The sequence below is a fragment of the Mya arenaria genome, chromosome 9 (assembly GCF_026914265.1).
Source record: "Mya arenaria isolate MELC-2E11 chromosome 9, ASM2691426v1".
Classification (NCBI taxonomy): Eukaryota; Metazoa; Mollusca; class Bivalvia; order Myida; family Myidae; genus Mya; species Mya arenaria.
The window spans coordinates 9,675,302-9,699,309 of NC_069130.1; the positions used below are offsets into that span (position 1 = coordinate 9,675,302).

The window sequence follows — 24,008 nt, forward strand, 5'->3', positions numbered from 1 at the left end:
TTTTTTGTCAGCAGTCTTGTATTTATAATGAATTTTCGCAAAAATTGGCTCGTTTCAAGAAGAAAAAATAAAAAAAGTTGTCAAAACGTTAAATCTGTGAGAGTGCAGTTTAAATATATATCCGCACGCAATACATATCGTAAAACACTCCAGACCGAATTCCACGCCAGTGCAATACGGCGCCGTATTCCACTCAGCTGACGTCACATCATAAACGTACCATTGCGCAATGTTAAAATGACGTCATAAAACAAAAAAGTATCGCGTTAAAAACATTTTTATTTATGCATTAAAGTGTCTTTAATCTGATTTGAATCAGTAAGTAAAATAAATGTTTATAATGAAAAGGTTGTTAGTACCGCGCTTTTTAGAAGATTTTGCAAAGATTCCGCTCGAGTCGAACACAACCTCCTTATTTTTAGCTGTCCGTTCATATTTGGAAGGAAAGCAACCCGTTTGTAAACAGATATCCACGTATTCGAGTTATTCATACTTCTTAAGAAATCGGTTAACATCTGGTATACATCCCATATATTGATTAATTTATATAAAAGTTAAAAAAATATCTTGTCAGCCTGTGAGGTAATACTTGTTTTGCGTGACATTTGTTAGGAAGTCAGCACAATTTCCCCCAAAATTGTAATGTTTAAATGTCCGAGATACAATAAATGAGATATGTTGGATTTTGGTCATGTTATTTCAATGACGAATACTTTTTTTGTTATTTGTATCGCTTCGATTATCGCTCGCTCCTAAAATTGAAAAAAAAAGATGTTTCGCCTGTTAGCTCCATTTTATTTAGAAAATAAAAGATGAACATGAAATTGTCAATACAATATTATTCAACGGTGGTCAAATCCAACAAACGCGGTGAATTCATCACACAAAATGTGGCGAACATGGCATCATTTAGTAAACAAAGCGACGAATGCGCTGTCCAACTACGGTGCCGTGTCTGTAAAGACACTAAGAAAACCTGTATTAAAACATTAAAATAGCCAAACAATTTATTACAAAAAAAAAATCAAATCATGAAGTCATGTGTTGGAGTGCCATCATAAATGATGACAAAACACTAACAGCATATAGTCGAACTGACAGGAAGAAATAATTTTGAGATTTTTTTAAATCTTCAATACGTCTTTTTATACGCCCCCACCCCCACCCCCCAAAAAAGGTTTTAGGAATAAATATACCTCGCAGTCTTTTGGTTAAGCTTCAGGAAGTACTAAACTTAAAAACAAGCAAACGACGATCAAGCTTCCATTGAAATAAACAATTATAAAGTGTGTATTATGTTTATGATATACATGTAATCCTCAAAAAAGTTATCAAATGAGGGATGCTGCCCCCCCCCCCCCCACTCTCACCACCAGTCCCCCGCCCCTTGTGTCTCTGTTTGCGGTACAGATTACAGTTATAACCATGTCCATGGGATTTACGAGCATTCCATAGATCTGCACTTGTATCATGAGTCCTATATTCATGATAGGGCATGACAGTTTTGAACTTCTTATCTATATCCCACCAACAAACTCAGAAAAGATCTTAGTACCAACATTATAGTTTTACATGGAACCATCAGACCGGTCAGTGGTACTACATACGTATATAAGACGCAAAATACATCCTACAAAAAACTACTACCATGCTGAAGAACTTGATTTTAAAGGCAGTCTATAAGCAAAGGTGTGTAGTAATATACTTGGATAAAATCCGTATAAGTTTTATTAAATCTTTTATTATAACTATTTCTTACATAACCTGTTCAATTTAATTAAAAATCTTATAATCAAGAATCTGGGACGACCCAGACATGTGACATGTTGATGCTCATGAGTCTTTCAGAACTACGAGAAGATAACTGCGGTCGGACAATGTGGAGTGTATTTTAATAGTGGTATGCAGCCCAGCCAGCACAAAATGGCGAACCGGAAACATTAAATGAGTGATCGTAAAAATAAACAAATGATGAGGTTTTTGAAGAGCTTTCATTTATACTAATTGTTGACATGTATGTATTTTTATTAGTTCTAATCACTGTTTACATTATAACCTATTTTTAAAAAAAACACCTGCATTTTCTCGTTCTATTTTTTGTTTAATTGTCTGGATGACCTCACTTAAATGTTATTATTGACAATAAATGTGTTTTGACTAAGTTCTTAGCCATTCTTCATCATTACCTCCACCAAATAATCATAAGGTGTGCGTTATAAACATGTGTATCTGATTCCAATAGCTAAAAATGTCTTTAAGTGTGGAGACATGCAGAAAATAACACTTCCCTAGTCCAAATAATTGTACGTTGACGGATTTTTTTTTATATTTTTGATATGGCAAATCCTTCACGTACAAATTGTTTAGTATCAAAAGTGGGTAGTTGTTCCGATCAGGATTCCGGGTTAAAGCATATAGCGTCTATAAAATATCATAAAAACAAGAAATATTACCAGATAATGTTATTTTATATTAGTTCCGTACACAAAAAAATAAATATCCAACTTATAATTATGAGTTTGACGGCTTTTTTTCATTTCATTCTGTCAAAACATAACGATATATACATGAAGGGCACCTGCAAGGCTTTAGGGCACAGTTTTAAATCGCTCGGAACATTTCGGCCATGGCCGAGTTGTTACAATTGTATAACGAGGTCTATCTCGAAGCTTTGTCGGAGGAGGCCGAGCTATTACGATTGTCTCGAGTTGTTCCCCTTCGCATAATTGTTGTCTGTGTCAGTCAACTTTCATTTTATTGGAAAGGTAAACAACTTGTTTTAATGCTTTAAATGCTTGTCTAGTGCAAAATAACATTTCACTTACATGGTAAAATATGAATATAACTCTTTATGATCAATTTCAACCATAAAATACTTCACTTAAAACAATTTCAATATTTTTAAAACACCCCCGTTTTTTGCACATTCCCGTTTAGATGTTAGGGATTGGAAGAATCCCGTATAACACGTCTATTATTTTAGACTAAACACTTCCCCTGTTCCGATTGTGCCACCCAATGCACCTGCGTAATCAAACTATTATTCTGGGTGCACTGGTCACAAATGTCATGTTTAGTTGACTTGCATGAAGAATATATGGTACTTGCATGGTGAATATTGTAGCGAATGCATGGGTCCATCCGATGACACAATCAAAAATGTCCAAAAGAGATGAGGAAGTCATTTATGTGCTATTTTTTTGCAAGCATGGGTAAAACATTAGCTACAATAATGAGCGATCAGGGATACTTTTTTTTATTATTTAGACATTTCTTATGTATCCCTGTAACGCTACAACTCTCTACCATTTAACAACGGGCGAAATGATATACTGAAATAATATGCATTGATGTTGAAAAATAATGACAAAGTTGTTCAATTTTTATCCGACAGTGATCTGAAATGGATTAAATTTGTCATTAGAGTTGTTATTTTCACATTAATATATTATGGGTCACAAATACCGTTATACATGTACACAACCAGTCAGATTTGTCCCAGATTTACCGATATCGGGATACTTGATAAACAATCGACACTTGTAAGTGTTTAATGATAACTTAACATGTTTTTTGGGCATACTGACATAACTTAATATGTGTTTAATAGTAGGCAGTAATATTTTCGTAGAAATTTGAATTTATAACGGAGATAATTTCAAAATTGTGGCCGCGAGGATTCTCTGCGCAAGGACCGCTTGCTACTTTTTGCTGGGATGGTGGACGTCACGAGTCTGCCATATTAAAAAAATCATTAAAAGACTCGTTGACGGCCATTTAGGTGGACTAGGTAAAACATTAATTCACATATTGACTGATTAAATGGAAGATATAAAATAAAGTATGTACAATCATGTAGATGTATAATTTGATGAGATGATACCGGTATGTTGTTTGCAGTGCTCCAGCCAGGATTTGAAAAGGGCAGGGTGGAGTTTTGAAAAGGTCAAGCTACATGAGTCGTGTAGAGGCGATTGGGGATGGTGGTGGGAGGGGTCAATCCCTGTCACAAGGTTTTTGTTGTTGTTTTTTTTAAATTCTGGGGGGGGGGGTCTGCCCCTAGTATTTGTTTTGTTTACATACTCAATTTAAATCATTTTTCATGATTTTCAGACTTATACAAAATGGTGTTGTTGTTTTTTCTCTAAAATTAGAAGGGTGTGTTTTAATATCAAAATTAAAATTTGTCTTTTTGTCTGAGGTAGTATGATTGTACTTGTTTGGCATCTTCTTAAGTGCAATGTCACATATTTCTCCTAAAAAGTATGTTAAATGAAGAAAAAAAGAAACACAGTTAAACATTTGAAGCAATCAAATAAATATAAACAAAAAAAAAGATATATGTTGGGGACGAATCTTAGTTTGGTACGATCGCGATTGGGTACGAATGTTACATTCAGCCTGGCTGTTATTAAATTGTCTTTGGTAAAATAATGTTTAATATGCAGATGTTTTAGAATAAAATGACAATAAAAATCACTTCCCTGGTTTAAAAAAATCACTTATAGAACAGAGCATTGATAAAATAACTCCGAAAAATGTTCTGACAAAATGGCGGTTTCGGCGAATTTTGACAAGATCGTGGACATGGTAAATAAATGCTACATAAAACATCAACATATTTTTGTGGGTAACAAAGAAATTTTCATCATGAATATTTTAGAAATTAACTTTCAAAACTTTTTTTGAAAAGGTGATGTATTTGATTGTGTCAGCGCCACCTTTCTTATGTTTACAAATCGGCAGTGACCGTCTGCTTCAAATCAACAATTTTTTAATTAAAATGGCGAGTATCATCAGTACAATACAATTAACAATTATTTTTCAAGATTTGTGCTTGACAACTCTTTTCACCATCCCTTCACATTTTCTATCGCATTTTATGAACTTTCATGATTGAATGAACGAGTTCTCAATGTATATTCTGATTGGCTGACATTAAATAGCCCCGCCTCCTGCCGATGTTTCCGTATTTGGCTCTTCCTAATTATTGGATTAGAAGATGACCAATTATGAATACACAGGTCGTCTGCTCACTACACAAATACACACTTAGCTGTCATATGACTTGGACAAGGCACATGGGAAGATGAAAGGGCAGTACGGCATATTTTAAGCAGACAATGGGGGCATGGTGACACCTAGCAGGATCACTATTATCATAAGTATTACGTAATTTGTCTAAATTATGACAGCGGATTAAGGGCTGCTGCTCTTTCATAATGATTTCAATAGTAAAAAGGGCACTAACGGAATAATTGGCCCTAATAGAGTATTTGTGAAAAGGGCACTACTCAAAAAAGGGCAGGGCGGTAAAAAAAGGGGCACGGGCGCTGCGCCATTGAAAAAAGGGCTAGCTGGAGCACTGGTTTGTATGCTGCATATATGTGTTTTTGTGCCTAATTTAGTGTTCAACAATAGCCTAAATATTAGGTGAGAAGTTCTCAGACACTTTTTGATTTTTTTTTCAAGATATTCCTCCTGAATTTTGAAGTTATCTCAATAAAATTTGCTTTAAATTAAACTCATCTTCTGTTCAAACAATGCAAACTTTACAGGAATGAAAAACTTATTTTTGTTTTCATTGGTTATTAGAAATATGTATTAAAAAGAAAAGGTATTTGAAACTTAATTTTAAAAAACTTTATGTCAAACTCACCATTTTTGTTAATCCTTTAAGCCCATTAAGTTGGAAAGCCCTGAAAATGTATTTTTATACAGAAACAAAACAGATTATTAACTTCCTTTGGCCTGCAAAAGAGCCTCTTTTAGAAATGTCTGACATCATTGGTAAAATAAATATAAAATGGTTTCCCAAAATATGTTTAAGATAAAAAAAAATGTGTTATGAGCATTATTATCTTTCTTCAAAGGACAATTAAAATCTAAATATTCATAGTAATGCACCTAAAACGAAATCTGAATATCAGGATGCATTGTAATTTCCTTACAGTCTGGATAAAGGCAAATCTTTCCTACTGTAAATGCATGTTAAAATTGTCAGTTCAATATCTAATACAGACCTGCAGGTTCACTTGTTCCCATTTTTTAAAGTGTAGTTAATGTGCCATTGTTGTTGGGAATTTGAAAATGATCATATTTTATGATAAGCTGTTTCCTTATTAATGTGTGTCTCCCACAGGTAGTGCATCTTCCACAATGCTGAGCAGCATAGGATCTAGTCCTGACTCCTTTGGAAGTCCAGGGGAATGCTCTACCCCTGAGTCTATGAAAATATGTTATGAAATACTCGGCATATCACTCCAAATGAAGCAATGCTCTGTGTTACATATTTATTTTGAGCAGTACCTACCATGTGATGGTCGACATAATTCACAGAAATTTGATGTGCACTGTGTACATGCAATGTTGTTGTTTTTGCAACAGTAGTATACAATCTGCAGTTTTTTATGTTGAATATCAGTAATAACTTATTCTTGAAGTAAAGTGACGTTTTTGCATCTTCTTTTTTCCTCATTTGAAATTTATTACGATTTTATTTTTATGCAAATTAAGTTGCACATTTGAAAAACAAGACATCAGGCCCCAATTTCTCGAAACTTCTTAAGTCCCTTATAACAGGATTAAGCTTAACTCACTATTTTTGTTATTCTATAATATGCGATATATTTACTCTTTTAAAAGTTTTTTATAAATTATATAATAAAAATCTGTATGCTTATTAGAAGAAACCATTTTTCATTTATCAAAATCATTATTAGTATGTTTTTTTGCTAATTGAAATAAGCGACTTAAGCCTGTTAAGCTTAAGAAGTTTCGAGAAATTGGGGCCTGGATATATTTGTGAGTTTTAATTGATAAATTATTACAGGTTTTTGTCGAAACATAGGGCTTAATATGCCCCAAAGGAGGGCGGCATATAGGAATTGTGACCGTCCGTCTGTCCCGCTGTTTTCAATAAATAACAAGAAAACGCTTAGGCCCAAAGAACCCAGACTTGGTAGGCAGATTGGTAATGACCAGCAGATATCCTTAGAATTTTGAGGTCAGTGGGTCAAAGGTCAAGGTCATGGTAACCTCTAGCGGAAAATCTGTTTGTGATTACTGAAGAGCACTTTGACCCAGAGATGAGTTGATATCCACTCAACTTGCAGTTACTTAACATTTCCATGTACATACTTTGCTCTTCAAAAATTTTACAGATCATTATTTTCATATTTCATGTAAAGGTAGGGTAGGTTACCTCGAAATTTGTTACATCCTCAAAACTATCTGTCCATACAGGCCCAAATACTCCGTCCAATGAGGCCTTTCAGGGCCAATTTGTCAAGTTACTTGTGACAGCTCCTGTTATATCCATTTGGTTGATAAAATGCTTCATTTTATTCATTGGTCTGTCTTTAAAGACCAGTCAACGTCTCGGCAACTGAATCACTCCATTTCATATTATTGCTTATCCTACTGTCTTGAACGTTACTCTAAGCCACTTTTTAGCCTGGTTTTGGGTCTGATATTTGAACTTATTGCTTTTCTAATTCATAGATATTAGATTTTTTGAATGAACAGACTCGAATACTCTTTTTCATAAAATATTGTCAACAAGACCTGCTGTATAAAATACAGAATGTGAGCGAACCCGTAAAGCATTTTACCAGTTCAGGGCTTGCGGGCTTGTGCTAATTACGATCACTGTTTTCCCCCAACAAGGCGAACAAAAAGGGTTTATTAATTTTGTACTTCCACATAAATAGTTGTTTCTACACTTATACCAGTTACACATGTTTTGGACTTTCCTATTCCAAAAAGGAGAATAAATAATAATTATGTATTTTATTATGGTACAGTAATAGTTACAGTATCCTAGGATCCCTCTAAAATGGATTTGAAGGTGGACAAAATCCTGGGACACATCTAAAAGGGAGTTGAAGTTGGCTTGGAAATTTAGAGACACAAAACATTAAATAGGCTTTCGAGATATCTGCCATATACAGTCTCCTACAATTATAAGGAGATCAAGTATAACAAGATTAATAACATGTGTCAAGGTATGATGATTCTTGTCAATTGAATGCGAAAGAAAAGTTTTTCCAGAGCTCAAACCCTGTCTTCATGTAACAACGTCACAGTGCTCGGCACTCTACCATATCAACTTTGCTTGCCATATATGTCAGATTATCACTAAGGATGCAGTTGTTCCATGAGTGTCAGTAATAAATAGTGACAATAGTGTTGGAAGTAGGGTAAAATTAGACAGACTTTAAACAGGGCAGGGGGCTGCCGAAAAAGGGCAGGATGCAACAAGGTCTGTAAAGTAGAAAAATCAAGTTTGATCATTATAATTGATGAATTTGATTTCGGGGAAGGTAAAAGGGGGACATTTCAGTCTCGTGTCAGGGTTAAAGGGGCAACCAAATAAAGGGCAGGGGACAGGGCCCTCTCTAAACTGCCTTAAGCAACACCCATATGAAAGTCATTTTAAATTGAATAATTAAGGCTGAAACAAAAGAATGTTTGCTTCCAGTTACCTGACCGATTGTGTTGTTTAATCGCAGGCTGATTTTTTTTTCCAATAAAAAATGAATAAAAAATCATGAGCTCCGAAATAGTTTAAAGGCATTTGCAGTGTATAAACCAGATATTAACGTTAATCTGACCTGAAATTAGTAGAATTACATGTAGTATAATTTGCAGGTACTGCAAAAATGCCTTGCAAAAGAAAAAAAATTCCTTCATAGTAACCCAAACTTTTCAGGTCATAACCAGACACAAACCTATTTTGTCTTAGGCCAAAGCGTTAAACCAGTTCACTTGACTCTTTTTCAGGATGAAGTACAGAGACTTTCTTGTGGAGAAAGGTCCCTGACCCTACTTACATGATGCTGTTTCAGCCATTTCTTGTGGTAAGTAATACATGTTGTTACGACGAGCTTGAGCATGTAAAGGCACTTCATATAATTAATTGTGTCATCCTGGTCTTAAGAGCTGTCTTCAAAATCAAGCAGAAATTAATTGATTTAAACATTCAGGAAGGTTATTCTTCACTCTGTAAACTTATTTTGGCCATCAAAGAAATCCTTTCATATTTTTAAATAAATGAACAAAATACTGTTAATGTCAATACGGTAATACTTTTGTCTTTTCATGGAAAGATAAACAGTCATTTCATGTTGTGGTTACAATGTTTTGTTAGCTTATCTGTTTATTTTTAATGCTGCACTATCACAGATTGTCAGTTTGGACACTTCAAAAGATTTGTCCCAGAACAGGGCTTCCATTAAACAGGGATGTGATTTGTCCGCGGATTCACGGAATTCTGCGGATCTTAAGGCCCCAGAGACCCCCCAAAAAAAAATAAAAAAATAAAAAATACCTAAAGATTTTTTTGGTTGCTTTCAGTTGTTTAAGTTAATATTCTAGTTTGCTTCAAATTTAAAGTCAGGAGAGCCCTCAAAAGAGCTTCTAAAAAGTCATTTTTTCTTCTACAGCAGTGCGCTTTTGACCCAAAGAGCGCCCCATAAACCCATGGCTGAAAAAGTTTCAGCCCTCCGGCTGCCAGGTCAATCACATCCCTGATTAAAGGAAGTTTGGAAGTATATTACTCCCTAGATATGGGTCAAATCTTTAAATTCCTTGGAAGTACAAAAACTTCCAAAGTAGAAAGCTTGGAATTTTGAAATATATATATATATTGTATTCGGGAGACTTAAATTTACTCATTTCAGTGAAAGACTTCCAAAATTGATGGACAGGAAGTTCATACTTCCAGTTTCAAATTCTTATTGGAAGCCCTGTTTTTAAAACAGTGCCAACTTGATGCCTTAAATTCAGTCATATAAGATCATCAACAATAGAACAGATCTCAATTGTTTGATAAACTGCACTTTGAGCCATTGGATCATAAATATGATAAACTTAGATCTGATTTTTTTAGCACTCTTATATCACTGGTTGCGTGACATTTATGCAAAGATTGGCTCATTGAAAGGTTGTTAAAATGATACATTTGTGAGAGTGCAGCTTTAAAGAAAAAAGTTGCGGTATTGTGATAGCCCTGTTGTGGTTTGTCAGCATCATGCACAAAAGTCAACCTTGACCGTAACACAAAAAGCGTTCTAGATATTCAAATGAAAACTGCTACACATGTTGCCTGTTTTATACATACATTCATGTATATTATGTACTCCCGTAACTTAGACTTGAAAAGTTGGCAAAACTTCTCCCCTTTTTTGAGACCAAAAAAGGGCTAAAACATTAATTTTGGCTATAACTGAAAAACTGTATAAGGCCCCCCCAAAAAAATTGTTTGTTTAGGGTAACCTTCCCAAAATTTTTAGGTAGGGTAGGTAGGGATTTTTTTTTTTTTTTGATTTTTTTTTTTAAAAATCTGTCGTAAGTTCAGAGTGTTTCCTTGCACATGGCAGTCTTTCCTACATTACTGTCATTGCCTGACTTTGTTTTATCATATAAACAATAATTCTGATCGTCCAATTTGCATTTATCCACCCTTCGTAACTCTCTATTCGCTAACAAATATTTTTTTGCTCAGAAACGGAAAAAAATAGTTAGGGTCTGCGCATTTTTATAGGTAGGGTCGGGTTACCCGAAACAGACATATTTTTTTTTTAGGCATAAGGTATTTAAATGAAACTTGGTACACATGTAAACAGAGACATGGAGGTCATGAATTGCAAGGCCAATAACTCTGATTTTAATAATTGTTATGTTATGCCCCTTTCCTACATCATTTAAACAGCAACAGAGAAGTGTTTGAAATAGTGTTTACAGTTGGCCTGACCTCTTTCAAATCAGATATGGTACTTACATTTATATAAAAAGCTACAGAAACAAGCTCAGTAGCCAAAAGTTTAAACATAAACCCCGTTTAATAGCACAGGGTAAACGCCAAAGACATAGAAAATAAAAATAAAAATTCACAGTCAAACAAGAAACACTGAAAAACAGCACAAAACTGCACAAACAACGTACCGCCTTGGAACGGTCAGTAAAATAAATTTACTATGGGTTTGACAACCTCAATCATATCCCAACAATCCTGAATAAAGTAAATCTTATTAAAGTATGTATTAACTTATCGCTAATTTCTAAATCCTCAATTTTTACATTGTTTTAGATATTTCAATTTGTAATGAATCAATGCTGGATAACACTTTGAGGATTTGAAAAGGGCAGGATGCTAGGTCAGAAAGGCACTTATGATTTGGATTGAATGAATGAGCTTTAATGGGGCACTTACAAGGGTCAATGTTCAATTCATAGTGTGTATGTGTTTTAACTACTTTCAATACTAAATATTTGTTATGAATATCTTAACCTGTTATCTTTACTTAAGTGTCAAAATAATAGTTCAGGACCACTGTAGACCTTAAGTATACATACATGTGATTATATACCAAAATGATACCCTTTATTATGCCCCCCTTCGAAGAAGAGGGGTATATTGCTTTGCACAGGCATGTCGGTATGTCGGTCTGTCGGTCGGTCCGTCGGTAGACCAAAGCTTGTCCGAGTGATAACTCAACAATTCCTGGACGTATGGTCATCAAACTTCACATGAAGGTTGGGCCTGACCAGTAGATGACCCCTATTGATTTTGGGGGTCATCGGGTCAAAGGTCAAGGTCACAGTGACCTTTAATGGTAAAATAGTTTTAAAGCTTGTCCGAGTGATAACTCAACAATGCCTGCACCCATGGCCCTCAAACTTGACATGGAGGTTGGGCCTGACCAGTAGATGACCCCTATTGTTTTGGGGGGTCATCAGGCCAAAGGTCAAGGTCACAGTGACCTTGAATGGTAAAAGGTCGTCCGAGTGATAACTTGACAATGCCTGCACCCATGGCCCTCAAACTTGACTTGGAGGTTGGGCCTGACCAGTAGCTGACCCCTATTGTTTTTGGGGCTCATCGGGTCAAAGGTCAAGTTCACAGTCACCTTGAATGGTAAAAGGTTGTCCGAGTGATAACTCAACAATGCCGGCACCCATGGCCCTCATAATTGAATTGGAGGTTGGGCCTGACCAGTAGATGACCTCTATTGTTTTTGGGGGTCATCGGGCCAAAGGTCAAGGTCACAGTGACCTTGAATGGTAAAAGGTCGTCCGAGTGATAACTCGACAATGCCTGCATCCATGGCCCTCAAACTTGACTTGGAGGTTGGCAGTGCTCCAGCCAGGATTTGAAAAGGGCAGGGTGGAGTTTTGAAAAGGGCAAGCTACATGAGTCGTGTAGAGGTTGGGGTGGTTGTGGGGGGGGGGTCCACCCCTGCCACAAGGTGTTTCTTTTTTTGTGGGGGGGGGTCTCCCCCTAGAATTTGTTTTGTTTTTATACTCAATTTAAATCATTTTCCATGATTTTCAGACTTATACAAAATGGTGTTGTTGTTTTTTTCTCAAAATTTAGAAGGGTGTGTTTTAATATCAAAATTAAAATTTGTCTTTTTGTCTGTGGTAGTATGATTGTACTTGTTTGGCATCTTCTTTAGTGCAATGTCACATATTTCTTTTAAAAGTTTGTAAGATGAAGACAAAAACAAACACAGTTAAACATCAAATAAATAGATACACACAAAAAAATAAATGTAGGGGACGAATCTTAGTTTGGTACGATCGGGTTTGGGTACGAATGTTACATTCAGCCTGTTTGTTATTTAATTGTCTTTGGTAAAATAATGTTTAATATGCTGATGTTTTAGAATAAAATGACAATAAAAATCACTACCCTGGTTTAAAAAATCACTTATTAAACATAGAACATTGATAAAATAACTCCGAAAATCGTTCTGATAAAATGGCGGTTTCGGCGAATTTTGACAAGATCGTGGACATGATAAGTGAATACTAAATAAAGCATCAACATAATTTTGTGGATTACAAAGAAATTTTCATCATGAATATTTTATAAATAAACTTTCAAAACATTTACTGAAAAGGTGATGTATTTGATTGTATTAGCGCCACCTTTCTTATGTTTACATATCGGCAGTGCCGTCTGCTTCAAATCAACAATGTTGAAAATGGCAAGTCTCGTCTGTACAATACAATAAACAATTATTTTAAAAGATTTAATTGTGCTTCACAACTTTTTTCACCATCCCTTCGCATTTTCTATCGCATTTTACGAACTTTCATCATTGGTTGAATGAGTTCTCAATGTATATTCTGATTGGCTGACATTCAATAGGCACGCCTCCTGCCGATGTTTCCCTATTTGGCTCTTCCTAATTATCGGATTAGTAGATGACCGATTATGAATACACAGGTCGTCTGCTCACTACACAAATACACAATTAGCTGTCATATGACTTGGTCAAGGCACATGGAAAGACGAAAGGGCAGTACGGCATATTTTAAGCAATCAATGGGGGCATGGTGACACCTAGCGGGAACACTATTATCATAAGTATTACGTAATTTGTCTCAATTATGACAGCGGATTAAGGGCTGTCAATCTTTTATAATGATTTCAATAGTAAAAAGGGCCCTAACGGGATATTTGGGGCTAATAGAGCATTTGTGAAAAGGGCACTACTCAAAAAGGGGGCAGGGCGGTAAGAAAAGGGGCACGGGCGCTGCGCCATTGAAAAACGGGCTAGCTGGAGCACTGGGTTGGGCCTGACCAGTAGCTGACCCCTATTGTTTTTGGGGCTCATCGGGTCAAAGGTCAAGTTCACAGTCACCTTGAATGGTAAAAGGTTGTCCGAGTGATAACTCAACAATGCCGGCACCCATGGCCCTCATAATTGAATTGGAGGTTGGGCCTGACCAGTAGATGACCCCTATTGTTTTTGGGGGTCATCGGGCCAAAGGTCAAGGTCTCAGTGACCTTGAATGGTAAAAGGTTGTCCGAGTGATAATTCGACAATGCCTGCACCCATGGCCCTCATAATTGAATTGGAGGTTGGGCCTGACCAGTAGAAGACCCCTATTGTTTTAAGGGGTCATCGGGCCAAAGGTCAAGGTCACAGTCACCTTGAATGCAGGGCTCGACATTAACCACTGCCCGATTGCCCGGGGCATGTAATTTTTGCAGGCGGGCAGTAGTTTTTAGAATCTACCTGCCCGATCGGGCAGTAACAAAAAAAAAACTCGTTATAGTGGCGACTTTTCTGGTAAAAAATAATTTTCCTTCTTGGAGAGTATTTATCAAACGAAACTAATGCACTCATTGGTTGTTGACTCGAAAAATCGCGTCAAACGGAGCTCCTCGGACATTTTCATTAGAAACTACGATGGCGAAGACTGCCGAATATTTTCCAATAGAGCTCGAGTAATTCCATCTAGATCCGTTGGCCAATCGCGTGAGCTGCACCAAATCCATATAGCTAGCATTCCAGTTAATGCCCTCACAATGTACACAAATCGTCAAATGATGTTTTGACAGTCGACGCTGTCAAGTTTTTTTTTAATGTTGAAAAAAGGCTAAGTCATCCGAGAAAAAGACCAGCTATGAAAAGAAACGAAAACGACGCTGGGTCGAGTCTTGGGGAAACAATTTTCCTGGACTCAGACACAGCGAGAATGGTCATTTTGACTATTTTTCGGACTGCTCCAATTTTCGGATGCTCGGTTTTTGGAACTTTACGATTTCACTTTACATTGCGATAAATTGTAATTTACTTCAAAATAAATGTAAGATTACAAGGCTAAGATTATAAGAGGTTGACTGTTCGTTCTTATAATTCAATTTAATTTCATCCTTAATAATTTGAATGTATGTGCTATTAGTTACAAATTTCATGACAACTGATTTATTTCAAATACAGCAAGCCCTGATGTGCAGGTTGAATCTGGAAATGGGTTTTGATGTGAAGTATAACAACAAAATGAGCCCCAAAAAATTGGGCAAGTAAAAATCCATTCGGGCAAGTGAAAATGGCTAGATGGTTGCCCGAAGGGCAACCAAGTATTAGAATAAGCGTCAAGCCCTGGAATGGTTAAAGGTTTTCCGTGTGATAACTTGACAATGCCTGCACCCATGGCCCTCAAACTTGACTTGGAATTGGGCCTAACCAGTACATGACCCCTTTTGTTTTTGGGGGTCATCTGGCCAAAGGTCAAGGTCACAGTGACCTTGAATGGTAAAAGGTTGTCCGAGTGTTAACTCGACAACGCCTGCACCCATGGCCCTCAAACTTGACCTGGAGAATTGGCCTGACCAGGAGATGACACCTATGGTTTTCGGGGGTCATCTGGCCAAAGGTCAAGGTCACAGTGACCTGGAATGGTAAAAGGTTGTCCGAGTGATAACTCGACAATGCCTGCACCCATGGCCCTCAAACTTGACTTGGAGGTTGGTCCTGGCCAGAAGATGGTCCCTATTGATTTTAGGGGTCATTGGGCTAAAGGTCAAGGTCACAGTGACCTGGAATGGTAAAAGGTTATCCGAGTGATAACTCGACAATGCCTGCACCCATGGCCCTCAAACTTGACTTGGAGGTTGGGCATGGCCAGAAGATGGTCCCTATTGATTTTAGGGGTCATTGGGCCAAAGGTCAAGGTCACAGTGACCTTGAATGATAAAAGGTTGTCCGAGTGATAACTCAACAATGCCTGCACCCATGGCCCTCAAACTTGACATGGAGCTTGGGCCTGACCAGTAGATGACCCCTATTGATTTTAGGGGTTAAAGGTCAAGGTCAGTGACCTTGAAAGCGAACTCGACAATTCCTGGACATATGGTCATCAAACTTGACATGAAGGTTGGGCCTGCCCAGTAGATGACCCCTATTGACTTTAGGGGTCATCAGGCCAAGGTCAATGTCACAGTAACCTTTAACGCAAAAAAGTTAACAAATCTTCTCCCACTGATATCTCAACAATGCCTGACCCTATGATCATTAAACTTGACATGGATGCTAAGCCTGACCAGTAGATCACCCTTATTGATTTTAGGATTCATAGAGCCAAAGGTCAAAGTCACAGTGATCTTGAATGGTAAAAGGTTGTCCGAGTGATAACTCAACAATGCCTGAACCCATGGCCTTCAAACTTGACTTGGAGTTGCATCTGACTTGTAGATGACCCTTTATGATTTAAGGGGTCATTGGGTCAAAGGTCAAGGCCACAGTGACCTTGAACGAAAAAAACTTTCTGTGATATAACTTGACAATGCCTGCACCCATGGCCCTCGAACTTAATATTTAGGTTTCTGGTGACCAGCTGATGACTTTGGATTTTGAGTTCATAGAGTCAAAGGTCATGGTCATAACACACTCTATCCTCACACTCTAATGGTCATAATCTTAAAACTGCCTTAACGGCAACAAATCAGCTGTCATTTCGGTCCATGCATATTTTATTCAATTGTCCATATAATCCTGACAACATGGCGCTCGGGGGGGGGGGGGGGGGGGGGGGGGGGGGGGGGGGGGGGGGGGGGGGGGGGGGGAGTTAATGAAAGCCTTCCACATATATGTTATCTGGTGATAAAAACAATTTAAAGGGACTGTACACCAGATTGGCACCAATTTTTTTTTTTTTCTGTAATGAATCTCAGGACAATTATTTAATAGAATGTGTTAAGCTTTGATTTCATAATTGTAAAAAAAGTACCAAAATGTAAAAAAAAATGTGTCAGAGACGAGGTTCGAAAATTGCAGCCGAGCACTGTATCCGCTGAGCTACGAAGGATTACTCTTACCGAGTGGTATATTTAAGCTTATAATATACCTAACTTGGTAATATCACGTCCTAACATCGACTAGCCAATCACGCATAAGGTATGAATTCTATTAGGTAGACATAACCAGTAAACTTTGTTAATGGAAAAATACGAAATAACTGCTAAACTTTAATAAATTGTAAACTATGTGGTACTTCAGTTAGTAAGTTTCAATGCATTGTACATATAAATACCAAGTTTATGTCAGTTTTCGACAATTTTCTTTTTTTCTTGCAAATTGGTCATCTGGTGCACAGTTGCTTTAAGAAGCAAAGAGCAAATAGTATTTGCTTACACTTATAAACACTTCTTAAATAATGCTAAGTTGCTGATAAAAACAATCTACCATATCCAAATCAATGCTTCATCTATAAATACAGTAGCAATGGGGGCACTCTGCTGTTTTTTTCCCCGCACGGCCTGCTGCCTTTTTACTACACACTGCTGTGCCCTTTTGTTAGACAGAGTCAATTTTCAGCAATGAGTACTAAAATAATAAAATATACTTATACAATCATTTTATAAATTTCCATCAGTTAAATAAAACATTCCGAAGCTGAATGACTATTAATTGCCTTAAACCACCCATGTAGAGCTAATAACAGCCCAACAAAATCATATTATAGAAACAAGGAAAATATTTTTCTCCTTATTCATAATTTCAAATGTAGAAAATTATATATTCACAAACAAGTTAGAAAATGCTACATTAAGAAATTGAAATTGGAAGTGTAAACTTCCTTACAATCAGGTTTGGAAGTTTTTGTCTCGTGTAAATTTAAATGTTGAACACTAAATAATCTTCATTATTGAACAACTGTTTCTAATCGAATTTTGAAATAATTTGCATCTTAAACAAGTCAGTATCACACAAATGGATTCAAACCAAACATTTTAATTAAAAAATTACTTAGGCAACTATAAATTAATTGCTAGATTTCCCCCCCCCCATCTTTTTAAGCCACCACTTAAATTTTATTGCCTGAAATAAAATGTTGAACAAGAGTCTGTATTTGCATATCGGTCCAGTACTATCCAGGAACAGCGTTTATTTATACCTATGGTGTTGATGTATGACATTCACATGTAAAACAGAAGAATTGTTTAACGTTGGTTCGTCTAAATAAATAAATTTATATTCTCCCTTATGCAATTAGAAAGAGCATGGACATGTATTGAACTGTGAAACAGTCATCCTAGAGAAAAAAAATGCCCAAGCCCCCCCCCCCCCCCCCCATTTAAGAAAAAAAAAATGGATGTAAATCTAGCATTTATTTAGATTTGCCTTAAATGTAACATTAATGCACTTTGGTATTTTAACCTTTAAACATTTTCTTATGGAAGTTCATCCAATATGATGGAAGTTTCTGTACTTCCTTGGACATTTTTTTCGAGTAGGGTCACTTATTTTTCCCATTTTAATAGTAGGTTTATATATGAGGAACTTCATTCCCTAAGTTTTGTTTTACTTTACTTGTATAAACCTAAAAAAGGAAAAATAAGAGACCATATTCTACTTGTATATGTACATCCATTTTCCGCTTATTGACTCCATACCAGAAGCGCTGGAGTATTTTCAATGCATAACAAAATGCTGTGAATCCAATGTTTGCTCGCTGTGTACAATGTGAATTGAAATAATTGATTGTTAAAGCTGCACTCTCACAGATTGACCAATTTGACAACAGATTTATATTTTGTCCTGGAATGAGCCAATTTTTGTGTAAACGTCTGGAAACCAGTGATATAATACTGCTGACAAAAGATGAGATTTTCGTCTTTATGTTCAATTTTTTTTTTTTAATGTCTAAAAGCGTTATGCTTTCAGAAAAAAAAGTTTTTTGGCAGTTTTCCAAACAATTAAGATCTATTATATTGTGAGTTAAATGACTCAATTGAATGCGTTGATGCCAAAATCGGCTGATTTACTGTAACAGAAAATAAAATAAAAGTAAAACTGTCAATTTGTGAGAGTGCAGCTTTAATCTTAAACCAGAAACTTGCAAGGATAATAATAGATAGTAAAATTTGGGCGGAATCTTTCCAATATTTTTAAGAAATTTTGCAAGATACTGAAACTAAGAGTATTGTAAAAAATACCCATTAAATGTCCTTTATGGCCAAAACTCAGTTTAACCTGTCAGTGATAATAGTTCTTCTTGATGGATTTTCTATTGAAATTGTTTGTGAATAAGGCCAATCACATGTGAACTGCTACATATCATGCAATATACAAGGTAATTTATTTGAAAAAAATGCATGGATGTATAGAATTAAACATTTCAATGAATCCCAGGTTTCAAGTGTATCCGGAGGTCACGCTTGACTATACGTGGAAAATGGCCTATGTGTTAACTCCCAAACATTCGGTATGATACAATTGTGGTTAAATGTAAAACATCCAAACTAGGAAGTGCACAGTGATAAGTGAGGACAGCATATTAGTTTGCGTTGGAGTACTAAAACAGAATAAAACAGAACATTAAGTGCACTCGCAATGATTCATACAGCAACCGTATCTCTTTTCAGCTGAAATAGTATTTAAAATCATGACTAATAAGGCCACACTAAATAAATAGTTTGTTTGGCGTTACCAGACTGACTCACAAAAATATCCGTATACCCATTAATTTTTATAACCTATCCAAAGGTGTTTTTTTTTTTTTTCGTTTTTCATTACTCATTTCTGATTTAAGGGACTAGAAAGTTAGAAAAATGAATAAAACCTTCCTTCATACTTACACCTAAATATAGGGATCTGGAAACACACTTGGCAGAAGTAAAATTCTAACTTAAGGCTTAATATTATACAACTGGACTTGTTCCAAATTTTAACCACAGGATTTATAATAGAGTACGAACTTGTACACCCCAATTTTAATGTTTACAGATGACTATAATGACGTTGGTTTTTTCAACTACATATTTCTCCCACCTCATATAAGTAGATCCAAAAATTTGACCATGCTAGAAATTCTTATCTTGCCAACGGGCAAAGATAAAACAAGTACCCATATGGAACTCCTTTTTTATTGTCATCACACAATTACCTCCCTTGTTGAAGACCATCGTCTGTAATATCATGGAAACCTTATATTTTGGCAATATTTAGAATCCTAAACCTCGTTTCCGCAAAACACCCTACGCTCGGGTTGGGATGAACCTATCTTACACTCTCTTCCATGGAAGATACTTATAATCTGTGGCAGAATGTCTTTGAAATATAATTTGCTGTAAAAAAATTATGAAATTTCAACTGTCTGTTTTAGGTTGTCTTGAGCGGGATAGCTGTCGACTCCACCCCATTCCGATTCAAACATGCCATATCCCACCCACCTATAACGACCGATGGAGAGAACCCAGCAGGTGAAGAGCTGGGAGACAAGGGAGATAGTTATGACCCCAACAAGGAGTGGTTCCAATATTCAAAGGGGTTGTGTCCCTTGGGTCAGGTTCCTCAGAGAAATGAAACAGTCTGCTGTTTGCCCACGGCTTGTCCTCCTAGTAAGTAGTTTGAATGTACATTTAGACTGGCTCAAGTATGTGTAGTGTTCATGAGTTTTTTGACAAACATGCTGAGCTACAGATGATTGTTTTCCTTAATTTAAGTGTATTGTATGCCTTTGTTTCATTCAGTGAAGTGTACGATTAAACTTGACCTGAACATTGATGCGCAAACGTGCATGTATTTTACATACACAATAGGCTTGATCCTAATAGCAGAACTTACTTGACCACACAGCGCTTGCTTCCCTTTGCATTATGAAATGCTATGCTCGTCAAGAGAAGTCACTGCATAGGAGTGCTATTCTACACTGGTTTAATGGTCTCATCCATATGGACAAAATGGTTAACCCAAAATGGTTGTAAATTGATCATAGTAACACCCTTATTACAATTTGGATTCGTACTGATACAAACATGTTTGATGTTATATCATAATTGGCATATATGAAAGAGTATAACAGTGAAACTGCGTTTCCTCGAACAAGCGGTCGTTCGAGAACCGGCGTTCCCTCGAGGTCGGAGCTTGGTCCCGAAGTTTTTTCCTTCTATTTTCATATAAAATATACCCACGCTGCCTCGAAACCTAATTATGTCGAGCAGTCGACCAATATCCTCGGTCCCAAGTACACAAATCGTGCACAAAACCTTATGGCTCCCTCGAGGACATAATTTCACACTTTTTCCCGAACGCGTGTTCCAAAATAAACAAACATTTGCTAGGTGTTCAAATTTTCGCAAGTTGTAAAAATTGCAGTTGAAAGGCAATTTGATAAGGTGTGAAAAACCGTTTTTCATTGTTAACGCATGACCGATATTAGTTGATATGGGCATTTGAGATGATAATTATGAGAAGTTACTGATAAGAAGTTAATTGTGAGAAATTTAAATGAGTAATAAAAATATGAATAAAACACTACCATATCAATTCAACATCGGATTGAACAGTTTCGCAAAAAACGGACATCTTGTCACAAGATGCGCCAATCAACAATCCTTGATTTTGTGAAACTTAAATCTGACTAATGCCACAATGCCACAATATGTACTGTGATGCAAATGTTGCTTGTTACGAAAATGTGCTTTTTTGTTAAAGTGATACTCTAATTCAAAATCAATACGTACACATGTATAACAAACACCAATTTTGACTAATAAAACTTTAACTTCTTACTAAATAATGCATTTATGGAAAATATTAATTACTGATAATAAGATTGTAACCGTGTATTTAATAGCAGAAAACGCAAAAATATTAAATGATTGGTGAATGCTAAAAGATTTACTGTGGTCTCATGAGGTAGAAATATCGTGTTTTATGCTCATTTCTTTCAAATTAAACTCGGTATCCTTAATAAGAACCATTGTTTTCGACATTTATTCATCCTTCTTGGAATATTAAAAACAATATTATTAATTTTGGTAAATCTTATTTGGGAGTAAGAGTGCATCTTTAAAATAAACATTTCTATTTATTCATTTATTGTTTTTTTCTTTTGCGTTTTACATTTAGTTTAAGACAAACTTTGAACATATTAGCGATTTCCACAACGCAACACATTTTTATAATCGGTGTCTTGGTAAACAGTCTGTTTGACGACTTCAAACATAAAATACACTGAAAGATATTTCATATCAAACTGGAAAATTGAAAATCGGAAAATGTTCGAAACATCGGTTCCCTCGAGGTTTTGGCTCAGTCCCTGGCGACCTCGAGTGATCGCAGTTTTACTGTAATTACAACCTTATCTGTAGCTCTGTTAAGTTTGAATACACATTTATACTGACTGAAGTTTGTTTAGTGTAAAATGGGTTCCTCGACATGGTCACATACATGTACTAGCTGTAGGCAAGAAACCATATCACTGTCACAATACAAGAAATCAGTGATAATAAACTGCAACTCCGCATATACATGATCTCTTTAAGCCTGTTGTCTATTATAATGCAATGTTGTCATGGATCCAATGGTAAAAAAAATAACACCTTTAATTTGGCAATGAGGGTAGAAGGGTGCCGATGCGGGCCTCAATGAGGGTAGAAGGGTGCCTATGCTAAACTCAATGAGGGTTGAAGAGTGCCCATGCTGGCCTCAATGAGGGTAGAAGGGTGACCATGCAGGCCTCAATGAGGGTAGAAGGGTGCCCATCCAGGCCTTAATGAGGGTAGAAGGGTGCCCATGCAGGCTTCAATGAGGGTAGAATGGTGCCCATGCTGGCCTCAATGAGGGGAGAAGGGTGCCCATGCTGGCCTCAATGAGGGTAGAAGGGTGCCCATGCAGGCCTCAATGAGATTAGAAGGGTGCCCATGCTGGCCTCAATGAGGGTAGAATGGTGCCCATGCAGGCTTCAATGAGGGTAGAATAGTGCCCATGCTGGCCTCAATGAGGGCAGAAGGGTGACCATGCAGGCCTCAATGAGGTTAGAAGGGTGCCCATGCAGGCCTCAATGAGGTTAGAAGGGTGCCCATGCTGGCCTCAATGAGGTTAGAAGGGTGCCCATGCAGGCCTCAATGAGGGTAGAAGGGTGCCCATGCAGGCCTCAATGAGGGTAGAAGGGTGCCCATGCAGGCCTCAATGAGGTTAGAAGGGTGACCATGCTGGCCTCAATGAGGGTAGAAGGGTGCCCATGCTGGCCTCAATGAGGGTAGAAGGGTGCCTATGCAGGCCTCGATGAGGGTAGAAGGGTGCCCATGCAGGCCTCAATGAGGTTAGAAGGGTGACCATGCTGGCCTCAATTAGGGTAGAAGGGTGCCCATGCTGGCCTTAATAAGGGTAGAAGGGTGCACATGCTGGCCTCAATGAGGGTAGAAGGGTGCCCATGCTGGCCTCAATGAGGGTAGAAGGGTGCCCATGCAGGCTTCAATGAGGGTAGAATGGTGCCCATGCTGGCCTCCATGAGGGTAGAATGGTGCCCATGCTGGCCTCAATGAGGGTAGAAGGGTGCCCATGCTGGCCTCAATGAGGGTAGAAGGGTGCCCATGCAGGCTTCAATGAGGGTAGAATGGTGCCCATGCTGGCCTCCATGAGGGTAGAATGGTGCCCATGCAGGCCTCGATGAGGGTAGAAGGGTGCCCATGCTGGCCTCAATGAGGTTAGAAGGGTGACCATGCTGGCCTCAATTAGGGTAGAAGGGTGCCCATGCTGGCCTTAATGAGGGTAGAAGGGTGCCCATGCAGGCTTCAATGAGGGTAGAATGGTGCCCATGCTGGCCTCAATGAGGGTAGAAGGGTGCCCATGCAGGCCTTAATGAGGGTAGAAGGGTGCCCATGCAGGCCTCAATGAGGTTAGAAGGGTGACCATGCTGGCCTCAATGAGGTTAGAAGGGTGACCATGCAGGCCTCAATGAGGGTAGAAGGGTGCCCATGCAGGCCTTAATGAGGGTAGAAGGGTGCCCATGCAGGCCTCAATGAGGTTAGAAGTGTGACCATGCTGGCTTCAATGAGGTTAGAAGGGTGACCATGCAGGCCTCAATGAGGTTAGAAGGGTGCCCATGCAGGCCTCAATGAGGTTAGAAGGGTGACCATGCAGGCCTCAATGAGGGTAGAAGGGTGCCCATGCTGGCCTCAATGAGGGTAGAAGGGTGCCCATGCAGGCCTTAATGAGGTTAGAAGGGTGCCCATGCAGGCCTCAATGAGGTTAGAAGGGTGACCATGCTGGCCTCAATTAGGGTAGAAGGGTGCCCATGCTAACCTCAATGAGGATAGAATGGTGACCATGCGGGCCTCCATGAGGGTAGAATGGTGCCCATGCAGGCTTCAATGAGGGTAGAAGGGTGCCTATGCAGGCCTCCATGAGGGTAGAAGGGTGCCTATGCGGGCCTCCATGAGGGTAGAAGGGTGCCCATGCTGGCCTCAATAAGGGTAG

General features: G+C 37.7%; 1 protein-coding gene across 1 annotated transcript in view; it reads left to right on the plus strand.

Moving 5' to 3' along the window:
- Positions 1–1,912: 1,912 nt before the first annotated feature.
- Positions 1,913–24,008, plus strand: part of LOC128246708 (dentin sialophosphoprotein-like) — a 44,053-nt gene continuing 21,957 nt past the window's right edge. Inside the window, exons 1-3 of the mRNA XM_052965062.1 lie at positions 1,913–2,014; positions 8,785–8,861; positions 19,909–20,143. Coding sequence (XP_052821022.1) covers positions 8,835–8,861; positions 19,909–20,143 — 262 coding nt within the window. The 5' untranslated portion in view covers positions 1,913–2,014; positions 8,785–8,834. The remainder of the gene's footprint in view (positions 2,015–8,784; positions 8,862–19,908; positions 20,144–24,008) is intronic.